Below are 16,771 nucleotides of genomic sequence, written 5' to 3'. Positions count from 1 at the left end.
ATAATGAAGACTCAAGAGGAATACAGCGGCGGCCAGATCTGGTTGGTGACTATCCATGCCCGTAGTGTGGAAGGATTTGTAGGTCACGGTTGGGTCTCTTCAGTCACAGGAGGGCACACATTCGCAAGTAGCCCTAAGAAATTATAAGTTTTATCGCACCGATAGTTTTGTCTTTTTGTAGATTTATTCTGGGTAACGGGACACAGCAATGAATGGATGAACCCTATTGGCTATTCAATTGGATACCAAAATTTCATTTTCATTTTAGTAGAAAAATTACACAATATTACAAGTTCTCTACGAATTATTGACATATAATTTTTTCAGTTGTGCAAATTTTATGTCAGCTTTCGAAGTACAGCTCAATGAAATCATTTGAACTTCTTGGTTTGGTTTTTTGAGTAGGTTTGTGAAGGAAGAAATAGCATTGCAAACAATTGTTGAACATTGCTTTAATGTTGAACATATAACCTGTACAATTAAAACGAAATAAATACATCTCCAAACTATTTTCTCTAATATCTAATAACTAATTACTCAAAGAATACCAACGCAATCATTGAATGCGCTGTTAACAGAAGACATGGAATTTTGGAGATCAGATCTGACGCCTTCCACACAATTTTCAGCAGTGTCAAGCGCACCATCTATCAGGGTTCTCACATCTGCAGTCAGAGATTCAGCAGAAGCGTCGATCTGTTGAAGTCCATCGCTCAGACATGCTCTGATGGTTGTCTCGTCTTCTGGAGTACCGACCATGCATCTTGGGATCAAGGTACGGAGTTGACGTTGCAAATCAGCTACCCGAGGGATCATTTTCTGGACGTCAGTGAGCTCGTTGCTGATGGCACACTTCTGGAGGACGTCCAAGTTCAGAGATGACAGGCTGGAGGTTGCGGTTGAAACACAGTCATCGATGTTTTGACCCAACTTGCCAGCTCTCGATGCTGAGGCGCTTATATAATTTTTTAGATGTTCGAGATAATCGTTCAGATTTTGGCCGACTTCTTTGACGTTTTTTTGTATCTGGCCGAATATTTGGCCCACATTTCTACCTACGATACCGATAAGCTGGCCAACCTCTGACGTTCTGTTATCGATGACGGTTGAGAATTCTTGAACCACCTCCGGAATGGTTTCAGCAGTAACTGCCTGAAAGAAAAAAGGTATAATCAGACTAAAATTTCAATTGCATCAATTTGTAGGGTTAATTTTCACGATAAGTAGTGTTATTTCAGAGGTTAAAGTACCATTCAGAGCATTCAAATATATACCAAATAAGTATCTGTCACATTTTTTACACTCTTTTCGAGCCTCTCTATAAGCGCTTCATTAGGTACATAAAGGGTCTTCATAAATTATTGCGACATCGTGGTTGGCTTTAAAATATATATTCTTTACTGTTTCTTACTCAAAGGTTTTGAACAGAATATCAGGGAATTCCAAAATTGATGCCTATCACGTAACACTAATTTATGAAGACCCTGCAAAAAGTTGAAAAAAATAAAAACTGATTCGCACCTCAGTTTGAGCTTTTCTTTGTGTCTTCGTCTGTATATTAGTTTAGGTTACTGCATCTTAATATGCTTAATTAAGGTTTGATTATGTAGATTATATTCTTCTGTTTGTTGAACAACCTAATTTATTCTGAGGTATATTTGTATCAGAATGAAGAATATTTCAAATTCAAAATTTATCTATAGGGTCCTATTTATAGCAATTTTTGTCGGATTCATACGACTAAAAATTTTTCCTGCTCTGCTAGTTTTTGCGTTTATCTCAATTATAATCCATTCTGAATGTTAAATAATATACATCTACATTTTATTGCTGCCTAATTTGATAACTTGATTCAATCAGCTAGCTATTTCTGTACTCGTATAAAGTTGAATTTTCGAATTTAGTTTTGAAAGTTGAATTATTTCTGTATTTACTCGTATTGTAACGTGGGCATACTGATTAAAAAATATCCTCTAGATCAAATTATGTTCTCCAATAAGTAAACCATACCCGAGACACTAAAAAACATACTCAAATACCTAACACACTGTTCTTAGTTCTCTTTCATTCTCTCTACTTTCAGCCGGACAACGAGATCCGATTTTATTTAAGCTTTGCTTATTGATCTCTGCTTTAAATTCAAATTCAATTCGATAAAACATACATATCACCTATAACACTATAGAGAAAGACGAAAAAGAATGTCTCTTTTAGTAACTAACAAGTACCTATTAAACAAAATGAAATCTCAAAGAAGACGTTTAGCGATCTTTAATAGTTGAACTCACTTGTATAAAGGCGATTGCCAGTAAAACTATCGATAAATGCCTCATTTTCGTTTATACACATACCCTGGATAACACACATGCACTGTTCACTCCGTTTTATATGAATACAAAAAATAATCCATACCTAAAATATCAGAAATAACAATCCTCCTTAATTCTTATGTAATGTTTATCAAAATGATGTCATTGGAAAATTTCTGGCAGTCTCGTATGCTTTAGATGACGAGATATAAATATTTTTCAGGATGCTCTGTTTACCTTATAATCTCAATTATTCACAGAATAGCAGCATCTAGCAGTGTAACTATCATTCCGATATGAAATCTGCTCAGGAAGCTGAAGAAGTCCAAATGATTAATAGAAAATTGTTATAAAAAAATATTCACAACTGAATTTGTTTGAATTTCAAAATGAATTTTGAATATTGCGCGTAATTCTTATCTCATACGATATCCCTGATGATATTTATATCTACAAATTCTCCAGTATCAAGATCTATTTCGAAATTGGTCATGCCTGGTGATAATTTGAATTCAACTAATATGTAGGTATAACAAAAAACCCTTTAATATTGAGTATCTCAAAAAAATTTATTGTTTTATTTGATTATTATCTATTCTTTCTATTTGCTTTTCTATTTTTTTCCCAGATATTTCTTTATATTTTGCAAAATCTATTGAAACTTCTTTTCTTCAGTCTCTTTTTTTCACCTAATTTTTTCTCATTTTTTTTTCGATTCTTGTCCATTCTTCATTTGTTCTTCGATCTTCTTAGTCAGTTTATCTATTGTCTCAGTTCCTCCATCATTATTTGCATTAATTACTTTTTCTTTACTTCCTTGCTTCCTTCCTATTCAGTAAACTTCAGCTCTTGTTCTTCAATTTTTATTCGCATTTCTTACTTTTCAATTCCATCGCAGGAGAGGACATTCAAGTATTTCATTCATGCATTATTTTGTTCAATTCATTAATGAATAAGAATAAATGAACACAGTTTTTATTGTATGCTCCATACTGGGCGCCAAATTGTTATGGTTCCTATGCACTTCATATTTCTGTTATATGAATTTTATTTATTTGAAAAAAGGAACGAATCGACAACTAAACTAAACAACTAAATTTTTTTGTAAAAAATTAAACAGATTTAGCATACAGTACATATATTGCCCGCAAAAAATACTGCACCATATGAAAAACTTTATTATTAACAGAAATGTTTGAAAACGGTATCGGTTCTGATTGTTTGTTGAAAATGAACAACACATTTAAATCTAAACAATGAATTTTCAAACAGAATTTCGGATTCACATAAGAGAAAAAAAAAACAAATTCCAATGATATTTTGATAAATCATAATATTTTTCGTTTTTTGAAATTTTCAAACGAAATTTGACCCATTTATCTTGGTTTGGTTCATTTTTATGCGAATCTAACGGCGAAATATGTTGTTAATTGTAACTGAAAGTGTAATTTTTGCTGAAGATTTTTTTTGCGTTATATTGAACTAATTTAGCAAATCTGAAAATTAATTAAATGAAACAGAATGATGTCGATATAAGATCTTGCTTGTGTAGGTAGAATTAAATGAATTTAAGAGGACGAAGCTAAAAGATTCGAAAATTGTATATTTTATCCCCTGAATTTTTTTCATTGAAATGAGTTTTTTAACTGTGTATCATGAAGAAGATATCGGACTGATCAAATTATAAGTTCTAATCGTAACAATACTGAATATTTCTAAACAAAATGTAAGCATTCAAATAAACAGAACAATGGATGTTAATCATGAATATTTGCCTTGCATTTTTGATTTATAGTATTTCAAATATTTATTAACTTTCATATTACCCAAGAGGATATGTTATTTTTTCAGATCAAAACATTCTGTATCTATATATATGAAGGGAAAACTTGGAGTTTCATTGGTTGATTTGAACAGCAATTTATAGTATTGTCGGTACTATGAAAGGAATTATTTTATGTTCCCTCACTTCTCGAATGCTTATGTAGATCTTACCTACATTTTGAATTAGGATTTTGAAGTTGAGAAAAAATTCTGAACATAATTTGGGATTCTAGAGCCCATCTAAGAGTCTCATAGTTATAAGAGTTCATTTAGTAAGTGTTGTTAGTAACAATTGCTCTTAGCAAGAAATTACAAGAGACCATATTTGTTCAAAATGAATAATGCTATCAAAAACAACTTTCTTGCAAAATAAATTTCAGGGGTTGCTTAACTACCTTTTTCAGTTATAATTCTTTTTTACCTTCTTGCCCTGATTCCTGCTTATCAACGAATCAGCCTTTCTAACAATTGCTCATTTTTTTTTGAAAAATAGGTATATCTTTATTGATAAAGTGTAATGAAAGTTGTCATGTCACACTTCTGTTTGGGGTTTTCAGCGATTTGCTTCTACTGTTGACTGGTTAGTTATGATACCTACCAAACTTCTTTTGTTCCCATCCACGAAATAGCTGCAATCTTATCGCAGAATCCGAGGAGATCTCGAAGCGCTGGATAGCAACGGATCCCAACCACAATCACCCCAATATCTGTAAAGATATTCATCATAACCTAAATACGAACCAACCGTCCATGAGGAATTACATTCACACACAAAAGATTCGTCGAATGAATAATATGAAAAGTTATCTGCAGGTCAGATTTTAGACTTTATACCCGATGAAACTGACCGCTTCGTATTTCAGACGCTGACCACAAAATCCCAGAAATAATGGCTTCCAGAAGTACAAAAGCGCATAAATCTTTTCAGATTGTGCAAGTTATGAATGACGTGCTGAAATACAACGAAACATTCCTTCCCTTCAGTCAGTTAACACATCGCCGACAGAATGTTCATTGTATATGTTGTGTTTTTTTGTATATGTGTAATACTAGCAGTTTTCTTGCGGGTTTTAAGCTCTCTCTTGAGCAAATTGGATTTGTGGTTTGAATTTCGACACTTGGTCTAATATGCAGACAGTCCGAATAGTAGGTATGTATTATTCGGATTCTGCACTTGGTTTTGGGGAAAAAAGTTGAAAACAATGTAGACTTAGGTATTGAAGGTATGTCCTGGTTGATACAGAAAGTATTGTTGTATATACAATGTGTCTACTTTTTTGGACAAAAAATTAACAAGATAACCACTAAATACAAGGATGTATTGATATTTAGTTATCCTAGTTCAGTTCCATGGATAAAAACACATTGAGTTACCATAGCAACGAACAATAACTCATTAGAAGTGTGAGTGTGAAGTTTGAGGTCAAAAAAGTAAACCAGAGTTACGCAATAAATTAAAACAAAGAAGATGTCCACCGAAATTGTGGAAATCGAAAAATTGGAGTATCGAGCCATACTCAAGTATCTGTATATAAAATGGTTAAGAGGTGAGCAGATTTACGCAGATGTGCTTAATAGCCTTGGTGATTAATGGCCTTCGTAAGCGACCGTGAAAAATTGGACTGCAAGCTTCAAAAGATGTAAATTTCCCAATGAAGTTGATGACTGATCGGGAAGGCCAGTTTCTATGTCAGTCCCCGAAAATATCGATGCAGTTCATGATATTATTTTATCAAACCATCGAATTGGGCTAAAACGGATATCTGAATCACTGAATATTTCAAACGAACGCGTTCATCATATAGTTAGTTTGGACATGAGAAAAATTGCTGCAAAATGGATCCCCAAATGTTTGAATATTGACCAAATGCGTGCAAGGGTAGAAGCATCGCTTTCGATCTGTGCTGGATTTTAAAACGATTTAGACTTCTTAAGCCGAATTGTTACTATGGATGAGATATTTCTACGATCCAGAAACAAAGCAACAATCGATTAATGGCGACACTCTGGTTCTCCAAGAACTAAGAAGTTTCGTGTCCAGAAATCTTCTGGAAAATTTCTTGCTTCAGTTTTTTGGGATTGCCATGGAGTAATCATGCTTGATTTTATGGATAAGGGTAGAACAATAACCGGACTATTCGACATTACTAACCACTCTACGGAAAAAAATTAAAGAGAAAAGACGCGGAAAGCTATCCAAAGGTGTTTTGTTTATGCAGGACAACGCTCCTACACACAAATCTCATGTTGCCATGCAAAAAATTCGTGATTTAGGGTTTGAACTACTAGAACTCTCCCCTATTCACCAGATTTGGTTCCATCCGACTATCATCTCTTCCCTCTACTGAAAAAAAGTTTAAAAGGTTCTTTCCAAATTTTCATTTTGAAGTCGGAAAATCGAGATGTTAAGTTTTCATGTGACCACATTGTATTCAGTTTTTATTATCTCGATTAAATAAAAGAAATTAATATTACTGGGGTATCATACATTCAAACTGGCTAACGTTCCTTTAATTTTGATCTTTCAGAAATCCATTTTTATTCATCAGCAAGTCCAGGAATTAAATTTGTCATTATTTGAACTGCTTTTTTGTTCAATTAGTAGCCTAATAATTAGTCATAACACGGTTGGGAACATTATATCGACGAATCAATGTTCTATTTACTAGAGCTCATCAAAGTTTGAATTGAATATTTTAAGGGGCATTGGTTGCTTTACGGATGCTACCCCAAATACGGAAATGTGCCACATCTTTGAGCATTAGCCTGAATTACGTACTAATACAGTTGAAAAATATAAATAACCACGCGGGAGGTGATATTAGGAATATTGAATAATTTTCAGTTATTCCTGAAATTCAGCGTAATTTTGGTATATATCACTATGAAAATTTTTGCAATTCGTGAATAATTGAATCGCCGATATCACCCCACCGCTATTTTTATCGAAATATGTTGAAAAACTGTCGAATGATGATTGTGAAATCAGGTTTTATAGACATTAAAGTTCCAATAAAAAAAATCAAGGCTTCACGTACAAAATTGAAAGAGTAAATTAAGAACTAGTAAATGCCGTTTTTCCCCACCGCTATTTTTATCGAAATATGTTGAGAAACTGTCGAATGATGATTGTGAAATCAGGTTTTATAGACATTAAAGTTCCAATAAAAAAAATCAAGGCTTCACGTACAAAATTGAAAGAGTAAATTAAGAACTAGTAAATGCCGTTTTTCCCCACCGCTATTTATATCGAAATATGTTGAGAAACTGCCGAATGATGATTGTGAAATCAGGTTTTATAGACATTAAAGTTCCAATAAAAAAAATCAAGGCTTCACGTACAAAATTGAAAGAGTAAATTAAGAACTAGTAAATGCCGTTTTTCCCCACCGCTATTTTTATCGAAATATGTTGAGAAACTGTCGAATGATGATTGTGAAATCAGGTTTTATAGACATTAAAGTTCCAATAAAAAAAATCAAGGCTTCACGTACAAAATTGAAAGAGTAAATTAAGAACTAGTAAATGCCGTTTTTCCCCACCGCTATTTATATCGAAATATGTTGAGAAACTGCCGAATGATGATTGTGAAATCAGGTTTTATAGACATTAAAGTTCCAATAAAAAAAATCAAGGCTTCACGTACAAAATTGAAAGAGTAAATTAAGAACTAGTAAATGCCGTTTTTCAATGGAGATTCTTGAGGTATTACTTCCCCTTAAGGACCTGAACATGACCAAAATGAGGACATTTACCTTACCTCTTTACTTCTTCACCACTTAGGCATTCCAGATACCTGTTGGGAACTTACTAACAGAATAACCAGATAATGTGAACTCTGCTCTTCATTGTAACAGAACATCTCATCAATCGGCGCTGTATTATTTCAGGTTCGGCATGTACCTTAAGTGATGGTTCCGATTTTTCGTAACAAAACAAAAAACAAGGTAACACGCCACGAACGCGTAACTTTACGCTATTATTACAAATGGTCAGCGAGAGGTCAAGTACCGTCTAGCGCCAAAACAAAGCAATTTTGTCTGGGTTTCGCTCTGTGAGCTACTCGGTAGCTGCCCATTTAACACCGCACGTGCATCCACAAATGTAATTACACAGGGCGTATGCACGGGGTAATTCTAGCGTTTTATGTCATCGCCGCCGATGCAATATAGAGCGACTTTCTGTTTGGTGGTACACGTGTCAATTCCCCAGTTTGCTCGGAGAAAATTATGGGAGAATTTTTCCTCATTGTTGTTTATGCTATGGGGTGAGCAGGAAACGGACGATTTTACTTAGGTAGATATAAGGGAAGCACTCAAATGATTTTTGTATATTGTTATACACGACTTATCTTCCCTCTCATCGCTTCGAAGAACTTTTAAAATCTGCCAATTCTAATAAGATCTTCCCAGCTATGAATGAGCGAATCCTTTTGCGATATTTATTCCTTCCCCTTGTATGAATGTCTGTTTCATGAAATATATGTTGACAATTTGGGGTCTAATAATGTAAAATGATTTTTGAACAATATTCTTTCTGGGGGATTATCCCAAAGGAGGCCGGCTGTATCACCCGATCTGACACTTCTCGATCACTTTGTTTGAGGGCAGCAATTAAATAGATTTAATTGTTTGCAGTGGTGAAGATTATTTTCCAAACATGCTTCATTTGAGCACAATGTGCTATTTGTTCGTTTCATTAGTGCTCAGAAATATTTTATATTAATAATAATTATACAGGGTGTTTTCGAAGGTGAGGCTTTTTTTTGACAGAAGTGACTGTGGAAGGTGACGGTATCGCAAAAACGAAACAAAACATAAACATATGGCTGGACCACAAATGGTTCAGTACCAAGTTCATCGGATTAGATACATCAGGTCACTTTTGAGAGGATCATAATTATCGTATCGTACAATTCAGGGTAAAAAAAAAATGTAGAAAATCGAGGCAGTTTCTTGAAAGTGCTTATGTTAGTTATGTTGAAAAAGTGCTGGGATGTTTTCCCATTTCATCCCCCATATCATTTTTACGACGATTGGTGGAATGTTCGAACAAGAAAATTGTGATGCCCTTTGTGAAAAAATTCGTAAATAATTTAGACGAATTTTATTGGTGAGATTTTGAATAATATTCTTTTTTTTTCACACTTGTGTCCCAAGTCTCTTCTGTCAGTTGGTATCGAAATGAGCCATTTCATAAAATCGTGTGAGTTACTAAAAAATAACGAGAACAGTTAGGCAATCCAATGTTTCCATTTTCATAACCACGTAAATATCGAACGAGCCAATATCCTAAACGAAACCACATGGTCGAATCAGAATATAAATTTTTTCCCACTGCTTTGCGTTTATTCAGCTACGAACGATCTAGGGTCGTATAAGGATCTATTTCAATAATCATTTTCAGTTTTTTTTAACATAACTTTAATCCAACATATCTAGGAGTTAAGCTGGATTCCTCGCTGAATTTCAAAGCGTATTTGGAAAATATGCTTTCGAAGCTGAAAACTAGGAATAATATCTTGCATAATATTGCTGAATATTGTTGTGCCGTTTGTGTTAATAGTGTAAAAAGTGACCCACAGCTAAATTTTTCTATGAGAATTATTACTGGAACTTTCAGATCAATGGTTAACAGTACTTTCAAACATTGTTCCGCCCCATATTCGTCGACAGAGTGCAATTGTAAATTTTTGGAATGAATTTCACTCCTTTCCAGACACATTTCCAATTCTGTTCTGTATTCCACAAAATATTATTCTCAGACTGAAGTCGCGTAAACCCTAATTCTTCCCTTAATTCGAACAAGGATATTTGGCAGTCTGAATGGAATACGTGCACTATTTTCGAGCCAGAATTTGTTAGTGATCCGTTTAATAGAGTTCCTGGTTTTGATCCTCCCAAGTAGTTGTTTTGTTTTTTTTGATTTGACATAGTGAATCTCGATTTGAATTTTAACTGGAAAAAATTGAAATGGTCATGTTTAATCTGAAGCGTTTTTGCTTCAGTTAAAGAATTATTGTCGTTGACCATGCAGAAATATTTAAATAGTTCTCTTTTGGAAGTTGTTCAAATTATCGAAGATATAATGGAACATATATGGTCTAGTTTTGATTTATGTGGTCACCGATTCTAATTCTGATTGAAATTTGAAGCAGAAATATTAAACGGATAGATCTAGAATCTGAAATAACTGTGCAGGGTTCGATTCGCCAGAAATAGTAAACCATCTAATTTCCATTTTCGAACTGAAATCCACTGACTCATTTATTGTGGAGTACATATAGGTAATAACCCAATGATTGATAGGAAGTTGCATTGCCTTGTTTATAAACATTATTGTATTCTTAGAAATTATGTTTTCTTCGAGTACGAGTCTGTTTTTTATTTCTCTTGTTGTGTTTAGGGAAACCCAGACAATATAAGGATCTACAGATTTATGCTTATTTCACTAGTTTTGTTCAACGGCATGAGTTCTTTAAAATTTAAATGAAATAACATGATTCTCTATTTTTGCATTTAATTTCTCGCATATCAGACATAATATCAAGTATCGATCTGAAATTTGTACCTTCTTTGATAATAAATAACTAACCATGAATATAGGAACTGATCATAATGCGAAAATCATGAATAATCACTCAATTTTCCTAAGGATTTTGAAATGGATCTTCATTTCATTTCATCCAGTAAATCTGGATACAAAGTCTTGGACTTAGTATCGAGAAGAGGAGGTGAGAATTACTTAGACTACCTTCAAAAACGCCTGAGTCTTCCTTATTTAAAAAATATTAAATGAGATTTGACATTTGCTTAACTGGAATTAATACTCCTAAATACCACTCTATACCTAAATTTTTTAAGTTTCCTGAACTGTGGGTCTACAGGAAATGGCATTCTGGATTCTTATTTCAGTTTTCGTGATATGTAATTCATACAGGTATTTTCCTGCATTGCTATTAAATTGACACATTAACCGAAGCGCCATCCAACGTACGTTTTTCAAATTGAAACATATACCATAAGTGGGCTCAATGGAAAGCTCACAGAAAATGGAATCCCACAATTACCTCTGTTTATTCTTTTCATTTTGTTCATTTTTGAAAGAAACAAGAAGGTAGGTATATAAAAAAATACAATTAATAGTTTCCCAATAAATAATTTGAATTGAATCAAAAACGTCAATTGGTTTCTGATTGTACTAATTTTTTGGCAATAAAATTGATAATTTTTTCCAACCTTTTAGCTGTAACCCTACTCAACAACGAAAATAGTAAAAGAATGATGGTGAAATTCCATTTTTCGTCAGTTTCACAGCCTCCACATGATAATAGGTACAAATTTGAGCCTATTTAATAAAAACTTGTATGGGGTTGTGACTAATAGCTAAAAAAAAACACTCCATTTTATCACAAGGAAATGAGGATAATTATTAATGTCAATTCAAGGGTTTCAGAGTTTTCATTTCTAGTTATTGGTTGAAGAAATGATCATTTCATTCCAGATTCATGCCCAACCCTGTATACCTCGTTTCGAAGCATAAGCGAGATGCAGTGTTCACATGTTAGTTTTTAGTTAATGTTGAAATAGAAAATGCGGTTTTCCCAATATTTCATTTATTCTATTCCGTGGGGCTGAAAAGTCCATAAGCAAGCGATACCATTTTTATAGTAGGATTTGTCTTTAGCTTTAAAATAGGCTTCAGTTTCGGCGTGAACCTCTTCTTCGGCGCAGAACTTCTTTTGAGGTCTCAAAATAGGAAAAAGTCGCTGGGGGCCAGATCTGGAGAATACGGTGGGTGCGGAAGCAATTTGAAGCCCAATTCATGCAATTTTGCCATCATTTTCATTGATTTGCAATCAGGTGCATTGTCTTCAAGAAGGAGCACTCCCTTTATCCACAAATGCGGCTGATGTAACGTATACAAACTAGCCAAAGAAGATAACGAATATTAACTCACTTCAAGCTAGTGTATATTATTATGATATTATACTGTTCTCTTGTATTTTCCATCCAAATAACTGGATTTGGTATGCCTTCAATCAGTTTGTATAAACTTGAATTATGCTCGTCACATATTTCTGTAATAGTTTCAGTTTTATTAGAAAAATCAATTATTATTCACAGCGTATAATGTTTATTCGATAGCAATTTCTATTCATCTGATCATACAATATCTGCGAGGTCTTCACAATATCAACAGACATGCGCCTATCATTCTATATGATAATTACAATATTTATTTACATACAGGGGTATATAAAACAGATACCTTACATTTCCCGAAAAGATTCGATATTGTGATAAAATACGTAATTACTGAGACTTTTACGTAGAACGGGCAACATGAGGTTGATTTAAAACCCAAAAATGTTTTGACAAGCTTCATAACCCCACATTTTCGTACTATATAGAGTGAAATTTCCATGGCCAACCTAGTGCTAAAATAAAAGTGAGTGTAATATAGTAGCTTCATGTATGTGTTCAGCCCATTCGCAATTCATAAGTATGCAACACACCTCAGTTGACAATATTTTTTTGTATATTAAAATTCGTAAAGTTTGAATACTCAGAGAAGTTCACACTAATATTGGTATCGACTGACCCTAAGTACCTATTTTATATATATATATAGTATAGTATAGTAATATAAACCCTAATTCAGCTTTTAGCGCCTACTCGTTCTCGGAAACGACTCAACAAATTTTTCCGATGTAATTTGACAAGTAGCAAGTTATTCTTCTTCATCTCGACACTTGCAGTGGCATCTCTGCATTTAGAAACGCTTCCCTTGGTCCACAATCTTATCAGTGATCTACATCTACTGTTTTAATCACTGGTAGCGCGAGTGAAGAACGTTTATTACAGGTATCGATGGTACGTACTTTGAGCTGGTAAGGAGGTAATGATATATTTTTTAAGCCCCGAGGCGATCGATATGTGATTTAAATTAAAACGCAATTTATTTCTTAATCGAAAATTAAGAGTGTATTACAACCATTCTGTTTATCTGCTGATAGGGAAGAGATTTATTGACGTTGTATAGGAAAATCGGCCGGTTCGGTTGGTAATACTCTTGGTTACTTCGGTTTTTAATCGAATGAAGGCGTCAGTTGAACATATAGGAGAGACGTGGATATCGCAACATCGAAAAGAATCACGAATTTTTCAACAAACCTGGCAGAAACATTCAACGGTGAAACGGTAGCTTTAAATTGAAAGTTCATTCGAGTGCATTGATGGAAAATGTTGTTTATATGAAACTTTCCGTACTTAGTTTTCGCCTTCTACAGCGTGTCCCAAGTTCGAGTGCCTAATAGACGTTTCTGGAGAACTAGACATATTTGAAATCTGAAAATTGTGATTATGATATTGTTCGAAATTCTTTACTGAGCTAAAATATTCTCGAAGCCTGAGCACTTTCAGGTATACAGGGAATGAAAATTATAATCTTTCAAAAATTCAATTCTGAATATATATCAAATCATTGCATTCGTCCAAATGGTTTTCAAAATTTCGAGAAAAACTAAGAAAAAAGTGATGCGTATTCAGTATTATATTCGTCATTCCTATCATAAATATCTTAAGCACAAACCGCTTTCACATTTTTAAGTTAAAGAAAATGGAAATATTGTTCATTTCCTGAATTTTGGTACAGGGTGTTCCAAATTTTTGGAATTGCGATCAAGATTTGCCCACAGCTTTCCGTTTTCAAATCAGAACCCTAATTTTCTATGACTTCGCTGGATTCTACGAAGAATAAAAATAAAAAAAATAATGATAGTTTTCCTACTATCTCACGAATAAAAATCATTCTTTTTCAACATCTATATACATATTCAAATTTTGTCATTAAATTGACACAAAGATGAATTGGTCATAATTTACTGAACATTTAGAAAACATTCTCTGTTACTGTCTTTATCAAAACGTTTTGACTAATGTAAATATTCAGTGTAAGTGTGGTATTCAGGACTCTATTCATATACAGTATCATTTGAATAAAATGTATGAGTAATGTTTGAGATCTATTCCTCATAAATCAAAATAAACAGTCAATTATATGAGAGAATATTAAAATCATAAACCTCGTAATATTCCCATAATTTCCACTCGAATTCTAAATTGATGCCGAAAGAACGGCATAAGTCTCAGTTCAGTCATCAATCATAAACTACCACTAGTCAAGACAGCGTTCCAGACGTGATGCTGTGAGCGTTGAAACGTTTTGATTACTGAAGAAGCTCGGTGAACTTTACTATGGACAAGACTACCCATTTTTAATGTATTCTTTCATTTCGTCACTAACGTTATCTCGGCTGGATCTATTGAGGTATCCCTTCAAAATTTATATTCTCACATTCGGAAGAGATATGTTCTCGATTTTTAATGAAGAGTTTCATTCATGTTAATTCGTAAAAAAGCATAATTTAAGTGAGGATCAGATGTTATCAGAAGGAAATCATCTCGAGAAATGGTCAAATGGCAGTCACAAATTCATAGATAATCGAAGAACAACTTGTTAGAATATCAGGAATTTGAAATTAAGTCTGATTTAAAGATTGCCACTTCTACGGAATTTGCTATTGATTATATTATTTTTTTGTAATAGTAATCTATTTTTCAATATGTGTGTGTACTCCGCTGCTTGTAAGATGTTTCGATGCTTTTTGCCGAATATTTTATCACTGGATTCGCTGGTAGTCAGAGAGGACCAGGCTGTCTGATTTCAAATTCTCTCTTTACTTGTACCTTCCTCAGATATCCTGAGAATGTACTCGTTAATACGAGGATGTTTTGATAGATCTGGACCTACACGGAATGTCTCCAGAGATTCTAATATTCCTTCAAAATCAGTAGATCCAGAAGTTCAAGAGGAATTTTTGAGAGTCCGGAGGGTGAAAAATTGACAGCTGCCTCTCAAGCTTCAAGGGAAATTTTTCCTAATTCGAAAAATCAACTCCATCTCATGTTCTCACATACGAGAATGTATTGATATCTAGTTAGCCTAGACCAGTTCCATGCCATAAAAAATATTGCGTTACCATAGTAACGAACAATAACTCATTAGAAGTGTGAAGGTGAAAGGGTTAAGAGATAAGCAGATTAAGTTAATACCCTTGGTGATCAATGTCCCTCGAATGCGACCGTGAAAAATTGGACTGTACGCTTCAAAAGAGATAACTTTTCCATTGAAGATGATGACCGATCTGTGCCAGTCCCCGAAAATATCGATGTAGTTCATGACATGATTTTATCAGACCGTCGAATTGGGCTAAAACGGATATCTGAAGCACTGAATATTTCATACGACAGCGTTCATCATATTGTTCACCTCTATTTGGAAATGAGGAAAATTGCTGCAAAATGGATCCCCAAATGTTTGAATGTTGACTGAAAGCGTGCAAGGGTAAAAGCATTACGTCCGATCTCGATTTAAAAACGATGTAGACTTCTTAAACCGAATTGTTACAATGGATGAGACTTGGGTAGATACATTTCTACGATCCAGAAACAAAGCAACAATCGATGGAATGGCGACACTTTGGTTCTCTAAGATCTAAGAAGTTTCGTGTCCAAAAATCTGCAGGAAAAGTTTTTGCTTCAGTTTTTGGGATTGCCATGGAGCAATCATGATTGATTTTTTGGAGGGTAGAACAATAATCGGAGATTACTGTTCGACATTATTGATCACTATACGGGAAAAAATTGAAGAGAAAAGACGCGAAAAGCTATCCCAAGGTGTTTTGTTCTTGCAAGAAAACGCCCCTGCACACAAATCTCATGTTGCCATGCAAAAATTCTTGATTTAGGGTTTTAATTACTAGAACACCCCCCTTATTCACCAGACTTTGCTCCATCCGACTATCATCTCTTTCCTCAACTGGAAAGAAGTTTAAAAGGTCGCAAATTTTCTTCCAACAAGGAGGTAATAAAAGCTGTACAGGTCTGGTTTGCAGAGCAAGAAGAAACATTTTTTTTGAAAGGTCTAGAGACGTTGCAGGTTCGCTATAATAATTGTATCGAATTAAGAGGAGAATATGTTGAGTAATAAAATATTTTGAAATTGAAATTTTGTTTGGTTTTATAGTAGGCTAAGAATTTTTCAATATATCCTCGTATGTCTATGACTACATGAAGATGTGTGAGTTCTGTAATGACCTCGAGTGCCCTATGTTCTCATAGCTACAGTACACAGATATGCCAGTCTTTGTACTTTGTCGACGGTTTTCCTAATGTTGTTCTAACCTTTGGCGTGCCTGACTACTGCCTCATGAGTGATTATTTATCCCACTATCTCTCAAGCATACGTATAGAACTTCCAATTTTCTGTCGAAATAATTTAATTTATTCACCCTAACAGCACACAATACAATTCAAAATTTGAGAGAGCTCAGAAAAGTCATCTAAGGCTTGTATATGAAATTAAATGCTTCTAATTCATGCACTATAAGGAGAAAAATCGAGAACTCGAAATTAGTGATTGGATTGGTCAAATATACAGGATGTTTCTGAATGAGGTTCCAGAAATTCTGGATTTTATTCCTCAGGTTTCTCTTGTCGACTGTCGTAGGTGTTACCTGAAGGATTATAGCAATCTACCATCATTCACGATGGTTGATGAAGAATTCATACCTG

The 16,771-nt window shown here is 34.0% G+C and overlaps 1 protein-coding gene across 1 annotated transcript; it reads right to left on the bottom strand.

Moving 5' to 3' along the window:
• Positions 1-436: 436 nt before the first annotated feature.
• Positions 437-2,445, bottom strand: LOC123310140. Its single transcript, XM_044893541.1, has 2 exons — positions 2,289-2,445; positions 437-1,152 (listed from the first exon to the last, which is right to left on the bottom strand). The coding sequence occupies exons 1-2, from the start codon at positions 2,331-2,333 to the stop codon at positions 538-540; spliced, it is 660 nt and encodes a 219-aa protein (XP_044749476.1). The 5' UTR covers positions 2,334-2,445; the 3' UTR covers positions 437-537.
• Positions 2,446-16,771: the final 14,326 nt, after the last annotated feature.

Source organism: Coccinella septempunctata, chromosome 3, assembly GCF_907165205.1.
Source record: "Coccinella septempunctata chromosome 3, icCocSept1.1, whole genome shotgun sequence".
In the NCBI taxonomy this organism is placed as follows: Eukaryota; Metazoa; Arthropoda; class Insecta; order Coleoptera; family Coccinellidae; genus Coccinella; species Coccinella septempunctata.
This window is presented reverse-complemented; position numbering and strand designations above follow the sequence as displayed.

Coding starts and splice junctions, on each gene's coding strand:
- LOC123310140 (XM_044893541.1), bottom strand. CDS start 2,333: ATGAGGCATTTATCGATAGTTTTACTGGCAATCGCCTTTATACAA. Junction 1,153..2,288: donor TGGCAATCGCCTTTATACAA/GTGAGTTCAACT, acceptor TTTTTCTTTCAG/GCAGTTACTGCTGAAACCAT.